Source organism: Polyodon spathula, chromosome 15 (assembly GCF_017654505.1).
Source record: "Polyodon spathula isolate WHYD16114869_AA chromosome 15, ASM1765450v1, whole genome shotgun sequence".
Taxonomy (NCBI): Eukaryota; Metazoa; Chordata; class Actinopteri; order Acipenseriformes; family Polyodontidae; genus Polyodon; species Polyodon spathula.
In genome coordinates this window covers 35,482,430-35,504,557 of record NC_054548.1, presented here as the reverse complement: position 1 = coordinate 35,504,557, position 22,128 = coordinate 35,482,430, and the positions used below count along the sequence as shown (strand labels likewise).

The window sequence follows — 22,128 nt, the reverse complement described above, 5'->3', positions numbered from 1 at the left end:
TTTTGGGTCATTATCTTGCTGTAGGATGAACCCCTGACCAACTAGGCGTATACCAGAGGGTATTGCATGGCTCTGCAAAATGCTGCGATAGCCGTTTTGATTCAGGGTGCCACTCGCTCTGTGCAAGTCGTCGACTCTGGATCCAGCAAAAGAGCCCCAGACCATCACGCTTCCTCCTCCATGTTTGACAGTTAGTGTCACACACCAAGGAACCATCCTTTCGCCTATTTGACGGTGTACAAAAACCCTGCGTGATGAACCAAAGATTTCAAATTTTGATTCATCGGTCCATAAGACCTTCTTCCAGTCTTCAGTAGTCCACTGGCGGTGCTTCATGGCCCAGACAAGCCTCTTTTTCTTATTTTGACATCTTAGCAATGGCTTTCTTACTGCCACTCGACCTGTCAAACCTGCAGCTCGAAGGCTTCTATTCACAGTTGAAACTGAGACTTGCATACTTCGACCAGTGTTAAGCTGTGCTTGAAGCTGTTGTCCAGTGATCTGCCTATCACGCAAGCTGTTGACTCTAAGGAACTTGTCTTCTGATTCTGTTGTGGCTTTGGGTCTGCCAGACCTCTTCCTGTCAAAGAGTTTCCTCCAGTTTCCAAGTGCCTTTTGATGGTGTAGGAAACTCACCGACACCTTGGCTTTCTTTTCAATTTCTCTAAAGGAAAGACCTACACTTTTTAGGGTTATAATGGTCTGTCTGTCTTCCTTTGTTAATTGCCTTTTTCTCGCCATTATGATACCAATATACTACTTCCTGCTGTACAATATTGTCCAAATAATGCTTAAGAGGATGTAGTAATACAGTCTGTCCCAATACTGCTTTTATACAGATAGAGGGTTTGTAAGTAATCAACAAAAGTTGGGACACCTGTAGGAATTGTTAGCATCAACTTTCAAGGCTTAATTTACTTCCATTGCTGCAGAACAGTTTACCACTTACCTTTGTACCATTTCAGGCTATTCACTGGACTTGAACTGCTTAAATTTCAATAAAAACTGGAAAAATGGGGGTGTTGTAAAACTTTTGACCGGTAGTGTACCCGCAACCCTGTAATTAATGCATGAAATTCTCCCTTTCCTATATTGTTTAAGAACCTCTTGTATAAGAGGTACAAACTCAGAACATCTACTCAAATGTCAATTTACCAAATTTTGCAAATTCAGTCTGTATTTAAAATATGAACAGCTGCGACCACTTTGCGCAGTCAAAAGGGCTGCGACAAGATGCGTCCTTCATGCAACAAATACTGAAGCTGCACAGCTAAGGTTGTTTGCGCCAGACATATCGCATTCACCTGCAACAGAAGTATGAACCAGGCCTCAGTTTTCTACGATTCTGAAACAGCATGTTTTAAAGAAAGCCACTTCTGTTCTCTGATGCATTTGTTCTTCTGTCTTTTTTTTTGTATTTTAGCCGTCACCCATTTACACGCTTGCTCAGCTACAAATCTCATTCGCTGACCTACATAGCTACACGTAAATGCTGCGTGCTACACAAACAATTTAGATACTCAGATTTGTATTTTCAGTGCATGACACTGCATTTGATAGAAATAAAGGAAGCACCTAATCAAATGTGTTTTTACACCCACTTCAAAGATTTCACTGACTATTCAAACTCACGATTTCCATGACCAAATCACAGCTTTAAAGGTCATTCAAGATCATTCATTTAGGTGAACATTAACTATTAATTAATATGATGAAGACCAAAATACACAATTTATGGAAGTTTAACAATCTTTATAAACACAAAAGCACTAGAGCAATTTCAAATATTTGATAAAAGCATTGGCACCTTTACATGAGAAGTCTGTAAAAATGTAATGGAACCAATTAAATAAACCTATTACATAGTAACTATGCTGTAACAATACAGTAAAAATAAGAAAAAAGGTAATTATTTCAAACATCTGTTGAAGAGGAACTTTTTGGTGACATGTCATATGATGATCAAGACAAAGGAGTTGGAGCTGCATTTGAGAAAAGCACTGGTAGCAAACTACAACAAAGGAAATGGCTACAGAACAGTATCCATAACACTGTGTAACAATTTTTTATTTATTTTTTGGTTCCTGAGTAGTAAGTGTTATTTCCTAATTGCTTATGCCACAAAAGTATAGAAAATGGCTATTATTCCCCACAAACTTTGCTTTTGTGACCAGGACAGTGATATTTTGAAATTGACCTATTTTCCAGAACATTCCAGATAGATTCAGTGCTGAGTAAACTTGGAGAACTTTCTAGAACTTTCCAGTAATATAAATAGTAGTATAAATACAGGGACCTTAAGCCCACCAGTTCAGTTTAGTTCCAGCTGCCTAAGTGGATACATATCTGCATTTTTCTGAGATGGCATCAAGAGGCTGCAATGGTGGCATTCCTGATGGGTCTCCAAGGTGGTTTTACCAAGTTTCCCTGCTATCTTTGCCTTTGGGACAGCAGGGACACCAAGGCGCACTACCACAGGCGGGACTGGCCACAGCGGACAGAGTTCTCTGTGGGGAGGAACAACGTCAAGTGGGAGCCACTGGTGGATCCCCGGAAGGTGTTGATGCCACACTGCACATCAAATTGGGCCTTATGAAACAATTTGTCAGAGCTCTAGATAAGGAGTCGGCAGCCTTCAAGTACCTTCAAGACTTCTTCCCTAAGCTGTCTGAGGCAAAGGTCAAAGCCGGTGTCTTCGTCGGACCACAGATAAAGATGATTCTGGAGTGCAATGAATTCCCCAAGAAGCTCACTAGTAAGGAGAAAGCGGCTTGGAACAGCTTTGTCGCAGTGGTTCGGGGCTTCCTGGGCAATCACAAGGCCGAAAACTATGTGGAGCTGGTTGAGACTCTGGTGAAGAACTACGGCACAATGGGCTGTAGGATGTCCCTCAAAGTCCATATCCTTGATGCTCATCTTGATAAATTCAAGGAGAACATTGGAGCGTACTCGGAGGAACAAGGCGAGCGCTTCCACCAGGATATACTGGACTTTGAACGCTGCTACCAAGGACAGTATAACGAGAACATGATGGGAGACTACATTTGGGGGCTGATTCGTGAAAGTGATTTACAGTATAATCGTAAATCCCGAAAAACTACTCACTTCTAAATCTTTTGTAGTCATTTTTTGTATTACTTTAGTATAAATACATGTTAATTTGGATTCATATGTTGTTTTTTTCTGACTATGTGAAAGAAAAAGACCGTTTTCTCATGAGAAATAGGTAAATTTCAAAATATCACTGTCCTGGTCACAAAAGCAAAGTTTGTGTGGAATAATAGTCATTTTCTATACTTTTGAGGCATAAGCAATTAGAAAATAACACTTACTACCCAGGAATAAAAATTGTGTTACATAGAGTAATCAAAAAGTACCGCAGAACAAAAACTCAACTGAAATACTTGAAAGGAGTAGACAACCAAAGATAACTGAGTACAGGAAGTAGGAGATTCACCCAAGCAGCTAAAAAAATCCAAAGAACAAAAGCCAAAGACTTAAAGAAAGATTTAGAAGCATCAGGCAAAATAGTGCAGAAAAGAACTGTACAAAGGCACCGGAACACAGAACAGTTGTATGCACGTAGACCTCGCTGCAAACCACGTTTTATTCATATAAACAAACCACCTAAAATGTCCCAAGAAATATGAACAGGAATCTGAAGCATTCTATAACAAAATATTCTAGTCCAATGAGACTAAAGTATAACTTTACCCCCAAAAATGGACCAAAGTATGTTTATAATAGCATATTAAGGGTTACATAAACCATGCACTTAAGTAAAAAAAAATGAATACCATACCCAAGAATAACTGAACTGAAGAATGTGTTGTAAAATTCCAACTTTGGGTCAGTGATTTCATCAGGTAATTTGCTAATGAACGGAAGGAGGTTAGGATGTAAAACAGTCGCCAAGCCCCGACCTCCTTCTTTTAACAACAGCCAAAGTTTTGGCATTACACCCTTTTTGGAGTTCACATGTTGCCAACAATCCTGAAAGCAAAACAAAAAGTTAAAAAAAAGTGTTGTAAAATGCAAGTACAGATGATAACCAGTGACCAGCCCCCTGCCCTGTGTTGTATTTCTTACTGATGTATTTCTCACATGTAATGGTGGCAAAGTGATGCAGGGGGACGGTTAATGGTTTACTCTGGTGTATATGTTGTACTTGAGAGAAGACATGTTTCAGAGCCCATTTAAGTGTTTAAGTGTTTTAAAGTAAAAAAAATCAATAAAAAATAAAATGTAAAAGTAAATCTAAACAATAAAAACATAAACATAACAGATTTCAGACTAAAATTTCCTAAGTCTCTTTGACATGCACAGTTTCTCAAAATTAAACATGATCATTTTGATAAATACGGCCCGATATTTTATTAAAATATTTCAGACATGTTTGACAAATTTTACCGTACTTTAAGATCTACTTCCTAAGCTTGTTAAATTTTTTTGCAATAAAGAGATAAATATTTCTTTAAAACTAGTAAGAACCTAGGAGGTAGCTCACTACAAACACTCCAAGTTGTTCACTTCTATTTTGGAGATGACTAAATCTGCATATTATTATTTAGTGCCGCCGAATTTTCCATGACAAATAAGTCATATTAATGCAGTTCACTAAGCGATTCTCCACATACCAGTCTGTCCACATGTCCCAGATGAGCAGCTTAGTGCCTTGAAGAAGCAAACTCATACCTTAATGTTGGTAAGAATGTAAAGAACTGCTTCCCACAGAGCTGGGCAGACCACAGGGTCAGTGTCATCAATGTTTAACAACACAGCTGAGCATGCTCGTGTAGCTTGAGTCTGTATTAGTTCAGGTGTGTGCTGGCAAAATGTGGCCACTGCTTCAAATAAAGCTCCGCGGATCTGTAAAAAAATAAAAACAATTCCATCTGTTATTTGTCATAATACACACTCCTTAAAGATATATAATACAAATAAAATATTAGCATTATGTATATATAGATTCCTATTTCTCCATCCTGTTAAACAGGTAATCATTTCAGCATTATTTAAATTATTCTCAGTACTATGAAACTATTTGCAGGACCCGTTAGGTTTGTAAATTTGCATAAACACTGTTTTGCTGTCCTACTTGTGTTTCTTTTTTTGATATAGTATTTTATATTTCACTGGATTATTTAGGTGCTGTTATTTTAATAATGTATGTACATGTAAAACACATCAAACATTATACAATAGACTTACATAGTGTACTATCAATAACTGCTCAGTAAACAAAAACACATTGATTTGGATTATTCTTCATTACACACACAACTTTAATAGATCTCAGTGATTTTATGACTCCTTGTAAAATGTCCTGAGTAAAAGGAATGATAAAACTGGTGGGGAAAAAGAACACTCTCATTGGCTGCTTAGGTAGATTCATTACCTGTGGAGTTGTGTGTTTACTGTATTTCCAAAATTTATTTTGGGATATGAGCTGTGTAAGGTTTTCTTCCAGTGTGTCAATCTCAGGCCCAGGCAGCAATGTCAGTAGCTTCTTCAAAGCCAGCAGGGAGCAAGTAACAACCCTCACATATTTGGCTTCTCTCTCTTCCTCTGGGACACTTCTGCACATAGAAACAAAACGTGACTTTAAAACAAAAAGATCCATAAGGCAATAAGTCTGTACATGCACACAGATTGTTTATATCAGTTAGCTCACATGTATACATGTAATCAATACATGCTGTGTAATTTAGGGGGTCAAATATTTTTTTATTAGACAGTTACAATAATAACAAACTGTTTCCTGTTGCAATTTCTCAGTCGGTTTACAAAGATCTCATCTAAAAAGCAAATTATGTGGTAGTTCTTTTTCATTAATGTTTTACTCAAGTCATGCTTATCAGAATAGCAAGCACTGAGAAAGCTCAATATGTTTTGTACTCAATTACTAAGTAACTGCAATTCAAAGTCCTATTCCATTACAAACTAAAAAGCAAAACAATTAGATCAGTTTCCTTACTAAAGAATACAATTTCTACATCAATAAAGGCAGACATGTTTGTAGAAGGCCACTTAACACATGCTGTGCTTTACAGGCAATGTGGAACAAGTATATGATACCCATTTCCTCTAAAGCAATTCGTAGAAAATGTATGATGGTCCAGTCAACTAAACTTACTGAGGGTCACTGAGTGTCTCTGGAGTTTCCTTTAAAAGATTATCTTGAAGAATCTGTAGAAATTCAGTAAAATTAAAAGGCATATTAGTCTGAATCAATTTATAAATAACTGAACACAGGTTCCACTACACTGATTTAATTAATTGAAAGGGTTTTAAGAAAAAAAAAAAAAAAAAAAAAAAAAAAAAACACTAAATATTAGTTAAATAGGGGAAAAAAAGTGTTACGAATAGGGACCTATGTTCCACAGCTATAAACAGACACATATAGGTCGGTGCTTGAACTGCCTTTCATATTTACTGGCTGATTAACCAATAATACATTAATATATTTTTAACAAACTTTTTTTTGTACTTACATTGAGAATCTCTTCCTTGCAAAATGCAAGAGCCTCTGGCTGTTTACTTGTAGGAAAAGCAGCTTGAAATGCTATATTTGAAGCTGCTGCTGCAGGTGAGTAAGTGTCACATTGAGCTAACAGCCAGTATCCCATAATGCTTTTTAAGTAAGGCGCCAGATTCCTCTTTACTTTAAGAATAAGCTGCTCAAAGGCCTGTCCAGTTGCCTCACGAACACGACGGTCATGGTCCTGTTGAAATGAACAGAAATGATTAAACTAAACTGCTCGGTACCCTAACATATTCCACAAGCAGAGGAAAGAACAAGCTAAATGATTGAATGACACACTGTAGATTGGATTTCAATACTCTATTCTGCCACAGGTTTGCACTGCACATTGACACAGTATGTTAGCAAGGTTTTTAGTCTTTGACTTATAGATCCTATGTTTGGAGGGATGGCACCTTTAACATCAACAAATATTAGCAGTCTGTAGAGAACTCACTACTCCTACTTGGAGTTAAATACTTGTACTTGAATTTACTCTGATGACATCACAAGAAGTGGGTGGGGTTACAGAAGCCATGTTAAAATGCATCTCCGGCTCTGATTTTCACTCAGAAAGTGAAATTTTTAATGGAAAGTACCAGTAAATCAACTTTAAGAGAAAAACGACAATGAAACTACAAGAACCAAATCAACTCAAACTTGACCAAACTAAAACAAAGGCTTGTAAATGGCTATGAATATTCTACAAACCCGGCTCCAAGAAAAAGGTAGGCCTCTTACATTTCATTTACTTTTGAGTTAAACAGTCTCCTCAGGGAATTGTAAGGGATAAAGTAGGAGAGCAGTACAGCACATCAAGCGTTATACGTCTGCCAGCTGGATCAATGGCTTTTAGAATGACTCGCCGTGAACCTTTTAACAATGCTAACAACGTATTCTTAGCACTAATTAAAAAAGTGACGAGGTGGAAAAAACAACACACACTATCCCCCCCAATAACAACAGCAGATCTGGAGAAGCTAATACATTTTTAAAAAGTTCCCACAGGCACAAGGAGAGAACCCTCACATTATCTGGCAATATTCAAGTGAACATTTATTGGGGGGAGGAATCACTAATCTAGAATTAAAGTTGTATCAAATTTATTTAAGTAATTTAACCAGTTTAACTAATGAAATAGTAAATTGGCATGCAATATGTTAATATACATATATTATGTGCTTAATACACATTTTAATCAACATTTATTATATTTATGAATAAACTCGTTAATTCTTAAATAAAACACTAACAAATATTTACTTTTCTCTGGAACTATTTTCGTGTGTGTAGTGATATTTACTGTTATTGGAATTGTTTTTTATTTGCCATGTTAATTTAAATAAATCTATCATTTTATAATGGTTTAATAATAGCATTTAAGGCTTCACTAGATTTAGGGCTAATGTGTTTTTCTGTTTTTATTAATTTCATTTTCTGTGTTTATTTGTATCTATTTTTCAAGTTTTATCTAGATACATCTAAACCATTTTTTTAAGGGCATTTGCTTTTTATATACTGCATGAAATTACTGTTTTTGGTTACTTTCCACAATTCTTGGGCATTTTTTTTGTCACTATATCTATAGACAGTACATGCACACTTGTACCTTCTTTTCTTTGCAGACTAACGCGCAGGACAGCTACGCTGTTTACCTGCCAAACAAAACAACACGTCTAACAAAAAGCTTGTAAACTAAAACGTAGGTTTTACCTCTATATTTGCACACCAACAATCAAGCTCTTAACTCTACAGCCACTGCCCAGAACAAACTGGCTGCACTCTTTGAATACCCTGTACCTGGTTCTAATTTATAATTACTTCCAGGTGCAGTGGATAATTAATAAAACAATTAATTAAATAGAACTAAATTAAACAAAACGTGCATTTGCACATGTTTTTAGGCAGGGAGGAATCTGACCCTCCCCCTTGTCTTTACAAGACACTGGCCATTTAACGGCCACCTCCCTCCACCCTTAAAAGACAACCCACCCTCAAGTCCCATCTCCTTGATCTTCACCCTCCTCCACAGGTGAACTTGAGGGTGGGTCGGTCCCTCTGGCGCTTCCAGGGAGGTACCAAGAACTGGTGACGAGGGACCCACCGGGCTGACTGGGGCAACTGCAGCGACGGCTGGGGAATAGGTGGCTGCAGCAGCGGGCAGAGGTCTGCCACGGGACCGGCGCAGCGAAGTCCAATCACCCAGGGGTAGTGAAGCAGTGACCAGGGGGAGCACAAGCGACGGTGCTTGGGGAGAGCGGAGTAGGGGACAGTGGAGGAACTGTGGCCAGTGGTGCAGACTCCTGGTCTCCAGATCTAGTCCAGGGAGGTCCAGGCAGACCGGCAGGGTGTCCAGGAGCAAGAAGCAAAAGGACCGTACCTGGCAACGCCGGACTGAATCGCTGGTTGGGGCTGTGGTGAAGGTGGGTTCCTCACCTCCTTCCCCTCGTCTGTTGCTGGCGCCGGTACCTTTCGCTCCTTCGTCCATGGCTCCTCCCCTCTGGGCTCTGGGAGCGGCGGCTCCTCCCCTCTGGGCTCTGGGAGCGGCGGCTCCTCCCCTCTGGGCTCTGGGAGCGGCGGCTCCTCCCCTCTGGGCTCATCCACCTCTCAGCGCAGTTGGTTCCGGCTCTGGAAGTCCTGGTTCCTCTCTCCACTGCCTGTTGCTCTCCTCCTGAGCAGCATTATTTCTTTTAATTTGATCCAGCAGTTCCTTTAACTCTGGATCCACATTTTTTTCCCTTTTTTTTTCAGGGTCAACAGGGGCGTTCCAGGGTTCTAACACCATATGTGAACAAGCTGGCCGTAATTTGGGTTCGTACCTGTAGCAGGGAGAGATCTGTGCTGACTGCTGGTGTGTTCACAGGGCTGCAGTCGTCCAACAACCGCCTGTGAGTCATGGCAGTGACAGGGGGAGGTGGGAAAGTGGGTGTGTGGACTTTTCCCCTCTCTGAATGGCTAAGCGGCGAGTCTTGGAGATTGTTTGGTCCTATAAAGTAACGCTCTGCCGTTTCCTCAGGTCTGCTCTGTTAAATGAGCCGAGAGTGCGGAAGCGCTGGTCCACGACCGAGAACCAGTGGGAGAGAAAGAAATGGAGGTTCAGAGCGAGACATTGAGGGCGGGGAACCCTTGGGCAGACCCCTGAGTAGTATATCAGAGCAGGCTAGTTAGCCGGCAGCGCAGGACGGTGATCTAGGTCGCACGGGCAGCGGCGGCCGGGATATCGCTGCAAAGTGCAGCACCTTTTCTTTGTAGTTTTGTTACTGTTTTATTTTCCCTGTTTCTTTGTGCCTTCTGTTTTGAATTATTGTTTCGAAGCACCTGCAAGGGTGCCGGTATTGTGTACCATCGCTTGGTATGCCCGTGGTTCTGTTTACCATCGTTGGTAAATCAGACCATTGACCCACAGCGCCATCTGCAGGATTAAAGAGAAAATAGCACCCTGAAATAAAACTGGGCACCTGTGCAGTGTTGTCAAATTCACCTGTCTGTCTCGTGTCAGTGAATTACCCACCACCCTTCCACAGTGCCCCTTTAAAAAAAACGAAAACCTAGCTCTCATTGAGCACTCCCTAAACACTGGCAGGTCCCTGACTAACTCGCAGGACAGCTATGCTGTTTACCTGCCAAACAAAACATAACACACTTTTAACAAAAAGCTTTTAAACCAAATGTAGGTTTTACCGCTATATTTGCACACCAACAATCAAGCTCTTCATTCTACAGCCACAGCCCAGAACAAACTGGCTGCACTCTAAATACCCTGCACATGGTTCTAATTTACAATTACCTCCAGGTGCAGGGAATAATTAACAATAAAACATTTAAATTAAATAGAACTAAATTCAATAAAACATGCATTTGCACATTTTTTAGGCAGGGAGGAATCTGACCCTCCCCCCTGCCACCTATATATATATATATATATATATATATATATATATATATATTATATATATATATATATATATATATATATATTATTTCACCCCCCTTGGACTTTTCCACATTTTATTGTGTTACAACATGGAATCAAAATGGATTTAAATTAGGAGTTTTTGCCACTGATCAACACAAAAAAGTCCATAATGTCAAAGTGAAAAATCTACAAATTGTTCTAAATTAATTACAAATACAAAACAGAAAATAATTGATTGCATAAGTATTCACCCCCTTGAGTCAATATTTGGTAGAGGCACCTTTGACAGCAATTACAGCCATGAGTCTATTTGGATAAGTCTCTACCAGCTTTGCACATACTGGACACTGCAATTTTTGCCCATTCTTCTTTGCAAAATTGCTCGAGCTCCGTCAAGTTGGATGAGGACCTTTGGTGAACAGCAATTTTCAACTCTTTCCACATATTCTGAATTGAATTAAGGTCCGGGCTTTGACTGGGCCACTTCAGGACATTGACCTTTTTGTTTTTAAGCCACACCAGTGTGACTTTGGCTGTATGTTTGGGGTCACTGTCCTGCTGGAAGATGAATCTTCTCCCAAGTACCAGGTCTCTTGCACACTTCAGCAGGTTTTCCTCCAGGATTTATCTGTACTTTGCTGCATCCATTTTGCCCTCTATCTTCACAAGCTTTCCAGGCCCTGACACAGAAAAGCATCCCCATAGCAAATGCACCGCCAGCCCACCAAAAAACAAACATACGCAAAAAAATAAATAAATAAATAAATAAATAAATAAATAAATAAATAAATAAATATCGGTTTCATTCAGTCTCACTCAGCCATTGAAAGTTTTTCTTTGCTTTTTCCAAAGAAAAAACGATTACAGACCTGTGCTTTACATCTTTTTGATGATGGTCGGAGAGTGTCTGCCATAGGACTGCAAAGGGTTAAAAGGCATGTCATTGCAGACAGGCTAAAAGAATTTAATCTATTCAGTCTTGAACAAAGAAGACTATGCGGTGACCTGACTCAAGCATTCAAAATCGACAATGTCGACTTAAGGGACTTTTTTTTACCTGAAAAAAGAAACAAAGGACCAGGGGTCACAAATGGAGATTAGACAAAGGGGTGTTCAGAACAGAAAATAGGAGGCACTTTTTTACACAAAGAATTGTGAGGGTCTTGAACCAACTCCACAGTAATGTTGCTGAAGCTGACACCCTGGGATCCTTCAAGAAGCTGCTTGAGATGCTGGGATCAATAAGCTACTAACAACCAAACAAGCAAAATGGGTCGAAAGGCCTCCTCTCATTTGTAAACTTTATGTTCTTTCTTATGTTCTTATGTCAAGAAATTAGTGAAATGGTTTCGCCTGTGTGTACTTAAAGTGGATTAACTTGTAGATAACTTCCCTCAGGTATATAAAGACTTTCAAGCTGCAACTTACATAGTGATCCAACAAAGCAACCATGAAGACCAAGGAGCTTTTGAAACAAGTCAGGGATAAAGTAGTAGAGAGGCACAGAGCAAGAAAAGGGTACAAGAAAATTTCAGTCCATCATTAAGTGGTGGAAGATGCATCATACCACCCAGACTCTACTCAGATCAGGTCACCCCCCCAAACTGAGCAGCCGGGCAAGCAGGAAACTGGTTCGGGATGTCACTCTGAAGCCAACAATGACCTTGAGAGATCTGCAAAGTTCTGTGTCTGAGATGGGAGCCAGTGTTCACACATCAACAATAAGCCAGTCCCTACACAAAGCTGGTCTGTATGGACGGGTGTCAAGAATGAAGCCATTACTCAAAAAGCCTCATCTTAAAAAACGTATGGAGTTCGCGATAAAGCATGTAGATGATACTGCTGCCATGTGTTTTGTGGTCAGACGATACAAAAATTTAACTTTTCGATCTAAATTCCAAGCATTACGTCTAGCGCAAGCCCTACACTGCACGTCATCCAGTCAAGACCATCCCAACTGTCAAGCGTGGTGGTGGCAGCATCATGTTACCGGGGTGCTTCTCTTCAGCAGGGACTGGGAAGCTTGTCAGGATAGAGGGGAGAATGGATGGTGCAAAGTGCAGACGAATCCTTGATGAAAACCTGTCCGAGTCAGCAGTTCAGTGCCGCTTACTGCTCAATGCAGAGCTGCTTCTTGCTTCATTGGGTCACAGGCGAAAATTATGAATATCGACAATTTTTCAACGAGAAATTTATTGCTGCAAAAATGTTTTCATGATTATTGATATTGTCGATTTTTGTTCCAACCCTATTAGCTCCCCTGCTCAGCTTTGAAAGGAAACCATCATTATTATATTATTATTATTATTTATTATTATTATTATTATTATTATTATTATTATTTTATTATTATTATTATTATTATTATCATCATCACTATGTAACACAATTTTTGTTCCTGGGTAGTAAGTGTTATTTCCTAATTGCTTATGCCTCAAAAGTATAGAAAATGGCTATTATTCCCCACAAACTTTGCTTTTGTGACCAGGACAGTGATATTTCAAAATATCACTATTTCCAATGGGAAAACGGGCAAATGTGTGCCTTTTCGTTCACATAAAGTCAGAAAAAAACAACATGTGAATCCAAATTAACATGTATTTATACTAAAGTAATACAAAAATGACTACAAAAGATTTAGACGCGAGTAGTTTGAGATTTACGATTATACTGTAAATACAGTATAACATGTATAAATACATGTTAATTCGGATTCACATGTTTTTTTTTCTGACTTTATGTGAACGAAAAGACACACATTTGCCCGTTTTCCCATTGGAAATAGTGATATTTTGAAATATCACTGTCCTGGTCATAAAAGCAAAGTTTGTGGGGAATAATAGCCATTTTCTATACTTTTGAGGCATAAGCAATTAGGAAATAACACTTACTACCCAGGAACAAAAAAAAAAAAATGTTACACTGTGTTATTATTATTATTGAGTATCTTCAGACTAAAAGACATTCATATTTTCAGGCAGTTGGTCACTGCTGAGATAAAAAGAGGAAACCAAGTAAGAATCTTAATACTCATGTTTGTTAAACACTAATAAAAAAATAAAAATAAAAAAAAAACTTACCATTGAGATTTTACAGTATATTCTTGGCCAGTAAGGAAGAACCCCTTTAACAATCTCTGACTCTCTTTCTGTACACATTGTACCAAATTCTTGTACTGCCTTAAGGAAACAAAAAAAAGATTTTAGTTAAAAAGGATAAATATTTAATCTGTTCTTTGCTTCATATCAATCACAATGGCTTGGAGGACAGCAAATGAAGGATCATTTTTTTTAATGACATATTCTTGATGAAAAGAAGCAAGTGACATTGAGCAACTGGGGAAAAGTTTCCACAGAGCCAACATGACAATGCCATACACTCCAGCACTTTCCAGAGGTGTGACACAGACGTGGTTTTTGGGATGGAACCATATAACATTTCCGTGTTTTGATTGGTCCTTGTCTGTCACAGGAATATGAAATCAACACAAGTAGAAAAGCTTGGAGGCATTTTTAACATTTTGATCAGAGAAAGAGAGATCTGCTTTCCAGAACCTTTCAATTAAAATGTAATGTGGTATTTTGCTGTACTAACATAACAAATTATGGGTGACTAATATTTTATATAAATTCTCATGTTAAGCATGAATGTAAGAATTGGCTTTCTGTGCTAATTACTTTTTTCTTTCAAATCGCATATATCTATAATCATTTGCAAGATTTATTTTAATTGGAAATCTACGTCCTGCCCACTATTACAGTTTTGTTATAGGATTCATTAGTTTCTCTGTAATGTAATCACAGTTTTATAGACTGCTCCTTTTCTCAGGCTACGCTACATCAGGCTGCTGTTCCGAATTCAGAGTTTTTGGGATGTTCTGCTCTTACAGATGACAGCACAGTTTCTAGGTCATGCTCACTTTACCATAAAAATGTACCCCAGAACTGGATCGTGAATTCATTTAAGAATAACCCTTAGTACAAGAACCAAAGTTAATGTATTTTGTGTCTCTCCCCAAAATGTTTTTTTATTCTTTTTTTTTTAAGACACTGAAATTAAATATTTTGAATTTATTACAATGAAGAAATGGCATTGCACTGAAATAGAAACACCAATATGCCAACACGGAGGAATAAACCTGTTAGGAGTGCAGGACTAGTTCGCGTTTTGTGCTGTGCATCATTTGCTGGAGAGAAAAGAAAGGCTCATTAAGTCAATCTTGCTAATAGATTAGACATTTTTTAAATTACATTTGAAGGCAAGTAGTTTGGTTAAGAATATACATCAACAAGCCTATTTATAATGTCAAGCTGTTTAGAATGTCAGGTATTTCCATCTGTGGACTATTAGAAGTATGTACAGCAACAAAGTACCAATCTAGACAGTTATTAAGTGGCACAGGTTGACATATTTAACCTGTGGTATTCTATCAATATCAGGACTGCCCATGGGTTGTGAAAAGTATCAACAAAGTATCAAACTAGGCATTAAGTAGGTCATACAGGTTGATACAATTAATTGTGTCATTCTATCACTCTTTCAGTTAACCCTTTTGTGGCCAATGTAAATGTTTCCAAGTGGGAAGGACTATACTGTTAATGGTTGAGGGGCACATTTTTACACATTACTTGCACTTTGCACAATAATGTCTGTAATCTCTCACTAGATATAATCATTAGTATTTTACAATGTCTTTTTTTTTGTCCATTGCATTTGCATAGTCCAACTGCTTAAACATTATCTATAGCCTACAGTTTAAACTATCAGGAATTGATGAGGAATATTTCAGCAATACAATGCAATACCATTTATGTTAAAATATGTTGAATTCCACCATTCTATCAGGTCTGATAAACCCCTATGCATGACTAGATATATTAAAAAAAAAATTTTACAAAATAAAGAGTACCTCGTTCCTGCTCAAAAATGTGTTTTAATATTAACCTAAAGGAAAAACCTCCATTTTGATATATCTATTTCCGTGTCGTTTCTTCATTGTAATAAAGTTTTTTTTTTTTTTTTTTAAACATTCTGGGGAAGAGTAAAAAAAATACATTAACTCTTAAATTAATTCACGATCCAGTTCTGGTGTACACTTTTGAGCATGACTTTGAAACTGGACCGTCATCTGCAGGAGCAGAACATCCCACAAACTCGGCTGAATTCAGAACAGCACAGCAGCCCATAATTTGGGACTTATCTGAAAACCAAACCTGCCAAAAATTTGTGACATTATATGAAAAGCAAAGCGGGCCAGAATTTGGACGTAGTCTGAGAACAGGAGCAGTCTATAAAACTGTGATTACATTACAAATAAACTAATGAATCCTGTAATAAAACTGTAATAGCGAGTAGGATATAGATTTTCAATTAAAATAAATGACTAAAATGATTATAGATATCTGCTATTTGAAAGAAAAAAGTAAGATCACCACAGAAATTCAATTATTACATTTGTGCATAACATGATAATTAATATAAAGTAATAGTCACCCATAGGTTTGTTATATTAGTACAGCAAAACACCACATTATATTTTAATTGAAAGGTTCTGGAAAGCAGAACTCTCTTTCTCATCACAATGTTAAAAGTGCAATGTTAGAAGTTCAGTATTGTGTAACTGACTACTGCATTACTGTTCTGCTACTGCAGGCATTCAGCAAACGCATTAATTAAATTAGTGAAGTGCTTTCTTCCACAGCAACATGTAAGAATCTAAAACATGTTATTAAAAACTGAAGCAAAACTAAATAGCTGCCATCTTTCAAGACAGCTTGCAGGATATTGTAAATATTCGGTTCACAAACCATATAAATGAGCTGAGTGCACTTGAAAACTGCGTTGTGAACAGAAACAAACTCAGTCCTGAAAAAAGTTGGATTTGGACAAAAAAAAAAAAACTTTAGCTTGCAAACGAGCAATCTTTGGCCCTTTGCTCACAGATACCTGTGAACAGCAAGCTACTTGATACATTGTTTCAAACAAAACTGTCCCAGTGCCAATGCAACCTTAAGCAGGGGGGACACTAAGCTACTTCCAGGAAATTGTACAAAGGGAGATTTTTTTTTTTTTGTAGAAAATTACGTTTTGGGCAACTTTATCAAAGGAGAGTTGATTTTGTAGAAGAAACATTACATCATAAGATTAGTCAGCCAATGAAAAGTCATGTGACTGGCTCTCTCACCGGCGAAAGACTGATAAATTGCGGCAAAGCCAGTGTGGGATGTCATCAGGGAAAGTCTCACCCCCACCCCCAAGGTGGTTGTTGTATATATTTATGGATATAAAAGTTAGTTATCTTGTTTACACTTTGCTGGTCTTAACAATAACATGAAATAGCTAGAGGTTGTGCTAGCTTTTCTGTTCATGCATTCCTAAAACGCATATGCCTAAAATTTTGCATCCCATCCATCAAATACTAAATTATTGTTAACACAAAGGCCAATAAACTCCAGGGATGTGCATTTTGGTACATTTTTATGAATGTTTAAACTTTATGCCAGATACAGTGCAGTCCGTTTATAAGAATCACATCCGTCCCGGGTGTTTTGATTCTTATAAGCGGATGATTCTTTAAAGCGGACCTATACGATTACTGTGGTGCAGAATCAAACTTAGTATGAGAATGATAGGAGCGTGTTCCCTGGCTGCAGTGTAATGGGTTGACCACTAGATGTCACGAGTACCCCCACGAAAAATCCACAGCTGCTTTCCTTAACAAATTATGCATAATAGTTAATCGGTTAACTGCTTGTTAAAGTTAATGACACCTCGATAGAAATGGCTTAGCCGATAGCTTTGTGATGGGGATATAGACGCGTAAGGAAGCATAAGTAACAAAAAGAAACCAAAACTTGAGTAAGTAATCTAGTGTTTGTTCCACACAATGTACTGTTAGTTAGTGGTCCAGCTGGGATCAAGGTCTATTTTCTTTGTTTTAATAGTGGTTGTTTTGCCACCGCAGTGTAAGAAATAAAACTAACACTGGTTTAAAACTGTAAAACAAGACTCAAGCATGATAATGTACACTATCCTGTCACATCACAATTAGCGAAAGCATACCATCAGCAGTTTAATAACAGTATACAGATGTCAAAGGTGCTCAATCACTAAGGACAATACATCAAAACAAGTCCTTGTGGGTAAGCAGCTTGTTATATGATCAAGGTTATGACTTATGTTTACTCAAGGCTGCAGAATCGTATTTTACTACAGTACACTTCAGAAGCGGTCATCTCGTGACGGTGCCTAGTTTAACTGCCGTGCGGTGTTACATGTAATGGCTTTTGAATTAAAATGACATTACAGTACAGTATTTTACTGTCAGGACTACCACTGCATGTAAACATCTATGGCTTACTTATTTTCTGTTGCGATGTAAATCTCAGTTTTTCATTAAACGGAGATCCAAAGTGCTGCAATCCCATCCCCTCGTCCCCGCGCTGTCTACATGCATATCACACAATAACACTGCTCTACTCAGTATGTATTCAATAAACGTGTATTCACTTTATTGAAACACATTTTCACTAACAGAGAACACAAAAAACATACCTGCACAATGCATTGGCGCAGTCACGTTTGATTACAAACAATGCAGTGTTTCATGCATCACTGCACTATCCACGCTGCGTATGTGCCTAATCACGCGAGATGTGCTCAAATTCAAAAACTGCTTTTATTGGCTTTACATGTCATTGCACTTGATCAAGTACCGTATTACATGTAGTCAGTTTTCCCCGGAATGATTCTTAAAGCAGATTGCTTGATTCTTAGAAGCAGATTATTTTACATTGGTTGGTATAGGAATGATTTTGTCCCAGTGATTCTGATCCCTATATGCGGTTGATTCTTATATCAGTGATTTTTATAAAAGGAGTGCACTGTAGTAGCTTCATCTCGGTCTGTGTACAGACATATATATGAACACAGACACACTTTTTACTTGGTTATATACTAACATTAAACCGTTCGCATGACAATGAAATGGGATTCTAAGCACCGTTTGTTGCCTTCATCTACGTGTGTTTTAACATTTGTCTGCATTCCAATAACAGCAACAGCTTGTCTTAAGGGAAGATTATTGAAAATCCGTACATACAATGCGTATATGTTTTTATTTAATTTTTTTTGCCCAGCAGCTCTTTCACACACACACACACACTACATCTTGCCGTCTCGATAAACAAGCCACGGATTCTTCATCTCCCATTCAAAATTATAAGAAGAGATTTTCTGCATTACTGCTGCTTTGGTCACTGTAGTACTCGTACAGTCAGAAGTAGATGGCTGAGATGCAGATAGGTGATCTTTATGAGAAGGCTGACTGCTTAGGAAAAAAAAAAATCCAATTGACAACTGACTTGCTATCAGTGTGCACTCCACACTAGGTATTAATTGTTATGTTAAAATAATTTGTCAGGACATCCCTATTAAACTAGTGGGAAAAATAACAAATGCACAATGTTAAATTAGGAGACTGCAAAAAATGAAATGTAAGTTAAAAGTAGGATCGGAGATGAACAATTCACATAATTTATCAGCTCTGTTTGAAATAAAATTAAAAAGGGATAAGAATTAGGCTCAGGCAAGATATGAAGGTAAAAGCAAAGACTGTTTGTAATTAACCGCTTTTTCTGAGTTTAATTATGAAACAGAATCAGCTCAACTTGTTTAAAGGGACATCACCTGATTAAAAACAAAAAACAAAAATGTCAAGCCCTACTTGTGTGTGTGAGTTTGCATTTACTTTTCCAAAATACTTGTTTTCATTTCTTAGCAGTATGGACCTCTGTCAATATGGGGCATAACAAATGATTTTAAAATAAAATAAGTGCATGGTGGGATACTATCGTATTAATTTCCACTGTTCACTGCGCTGCTAGAATCTGTAACCAAATTATTTTAATAGTAACAGTGTTGTACGCATTACACCCGACTAAACATGAAACGGCACTTCAGTGTGGACGCTTTGAGATGGATTATTTAAAACGTTTTTGAGTATGGTTCTTGAGAACGGTTATGTAGTGTGTACAGGGCCTAAAAATAAATATCCTTAATACAGTTGCGCAAGCCAAATATGAGGCTTATTGCTATCACCTACAGGACTGGAGTGTACCTTTATCAATACTGTTATATTGCAGAACAGTTTTTTTAAACAATCAAGTATTTTACATCATTTTACTACAGTGCAATAGATTACCGCGAATATGCATGTCTGTGTCCCTTTACCATTCTGTGCATCCTGTGAACGCAAAACAAAATATTTTTCATCCCAGTGGATTTATTTTGTGTGTAGGACACAAAATTTTGCGTTAAAGCGCCCTCTGTTAGAACCATTATATTTTAGCTGTAAAAGCACCGCGGTTCAAATAACTAAAGGTAAACAAAAAAAAAACCTGATTAGATAAGTGAATATGTCTCAAAGGATATTGCAAAACATTAATTCAAAGTACAACAGTAGATTTGCAGATTTACATGCTGCGTCATAACTACAACTAGTTAAATTATTAAAGGCTTCCATTTGATAAATAAAAGCATTTTTTTCTTTTTTTCTTCTAGTGGTAGTAAATAGATTAAGTGAGTTGTTTTTTTATGGCAAGCTGTTTCAATTCTAGGTAGTATGGCGTTTTAAGGGCCTGTGTATGTGTGTGTGTGTGTGTGTGTGTGTGTGTGTGTGTGTGTGTGTGTGTGTGTGTGTATATATATATATATATATATATATATATATATATATATATATATATATATATATATACACACACACACACACACACACACATACATATATATATATATATATATATATATATATATATATATATATATATATATATATATATATATATATATTATATATATATATTTATATATATATATATGTACATATAACACACACACATATTGTGGAACACTGTTCTACTTCGATTGTAGAATAACATTGCAGAAGCATTAGATATATATATATATATATATATATAATATATATATATATATATATATATATAATATATATAGGGTGCACTATAAATCTTGGTTTATTGGAGAACGAAATAGAAAGGTGTAGAATCAACATTGCAGAAGCAACAGATTTCGTTCTACATTATCTGGCTGCATGTACACTAGTGCCCCCCTATAGTAGTTGCCTCTGTTTTAAGGCAAGGGTGCACTATAAAATGTAGGAGGAAAATGCAGAACAAAATCTGTTGCTTATATTTTCTTCTAACATCACTGCCATTTGTTCTTAGCCTTTCGCCAGAGAGATAACCAGTCACATGACCTTTCTCATAACTTTTCATTGGTTAACTAATCCTATGCTGTAATGTTGCTTCTACAAAATCAACTCTCCTTTGATAATGCTGTTTGCAACAAAGTTGCTTAAAACTTCTAGTTTGCATGTCACTTTCTAAAAAAATGTTGAGTATTGTCCCCTCAGCTTTATTCTGAAAATACAGTAGTGTGTCACTCTCCAAGTTGCCCCAAAGTCAAAATCCCATACAATGTCTGAGGCAAAAGTAACAAACCTTTAATTTTGTAATTGTGTCTCTTTTAGAAAGTTTTCGTAAAACCATACGGAAATCTGCATCTACAAGATTGTCCATTTCTTCTGTCCCGTAGACTGCAGGAACATATCCCAGGTCATGTGATGATGAGCCAAATCCAACAAACCCAGGCACTGCACCCCGTTCTCTTGCAAGCAGCTCTGCAGCTCTGCCACTGCTGGAAGGCTTTACACAGAATTAGAAAGAAAGTTAAAATCACAGCACTGATTAAGAAAATGAGACACCAGACAACTTTCTATGAACATTTTTTGGCAACTTGTTGATGGGAGCATTTCATCATCTTCAGCTATCTGCTTTAAAATGTCCCCTACATTAGCCTGCGTTACATGGACTTACAGTGTACACAAAGTCGATTATTGGTGACTAAACCATACAGTCAAAAAGCTTTGAGCCTTTGGCAAGTACTCTTCATTTGGCATATCGAGGTTGTTATTTCTAATGTGAATTAGCCGGTCCACACATACTCTTTTTTTTTTTTTTTTTTTTTTGTTGTGTCAACTAAGGCCAAAGCCGAAAGTAGAGAATACTACACATCCTACTACTAAGGTTATAACGAGACTTACATACCGTATTTCCTATGTAGGCTACATTACTTTAACAAGACTTTTGGGCATGTACAATTTTTTAAAACCTCAATAATATATTCAATTTGACTGCTCATTTCTAATAACGTGTTAAATCTTAGGACGGACTCTGTGCTAGCCTATAGCGATGGGTTTAACCCCACATGATAGTTACACAGGAGTTCAGTTCACTTGAACAAAGTAATAAATGGGATTTTAAAAAGACCGTCATTATGGTTTTCTTATTTACTGAATCCATGTCAAAGATGTATTAAATAATAGTTGTTATGCATTTGAAAGAGCAAGATACCTACATGCGTGGTTTTCTGGTGCCTGTGTAATTACGCGAAAGTGTCCAAATGTTCTTGTTCAAATATAAAAACCTTACCCGGACATTTCCTTTGGTTCGCTGTTTATTTTTTCCGCCCATACTTGTAGTTGTTTTTATAAAAATTACAAATGTCTACAGTTCACGTGAAAAAGAAATCGACCTCTTTAAACATATGAATTTCACTACGTGTGCGTGCACACTCCAGTTCGAGTCAGGAAGGTTAAGTTGTCTGC

At 37.5% G+C, this 22,128-nt stretch overlaps 1 protein-coding gene across 1 annotated transcript in view; it reads right to left on the bottom strand.

Annotated features, from left to right (window-relative positions):
* The window catches only part of ltn1 (listerin E3 ubiquitin protein ligase 1), a 59,469-nt gene extending 37,341 nt beyond the window's left edge, over window positions 1–22,128 (bottom strand). Inside the window, exons 1-8 of the mRNA XM_041272015.1 lie at window positions 21,953–22,128; window positions 20,963–21,166; window positions 13,520–13,618; window positions 6,495–6,725; window positions 6,137–6,189; window positions 5,399–5,579; window positions 4,696–4,869; window positions 3,803–3,993 (exon numbers count right to left, since the gene is read on the bottom strand). Coding sequence (XP_041127949.1) covers window positions 3,803–3,993; window positions 4,696–4,869; window positions 5,399–5,579; window positions 6,137–6,189; window positions 6,495–6,725; window positions 13,520–13,618; window positions 20,963–21,166; window positions 21,953–21,994 — 1,175 coding nt within the window. The 5' untranslated portion in view covers window positions 21,995–22,128. The remainder of the gene's footprint in view (window positions 1–3,802; window positions 3,994–4,695; window positions 4,870–5,398; window positions 5,580–6,136; window positions 6,190–6,494; window positions 6,726–13,519; window positions 13,619–20,962; window positions 21,167–21,952) is intronic.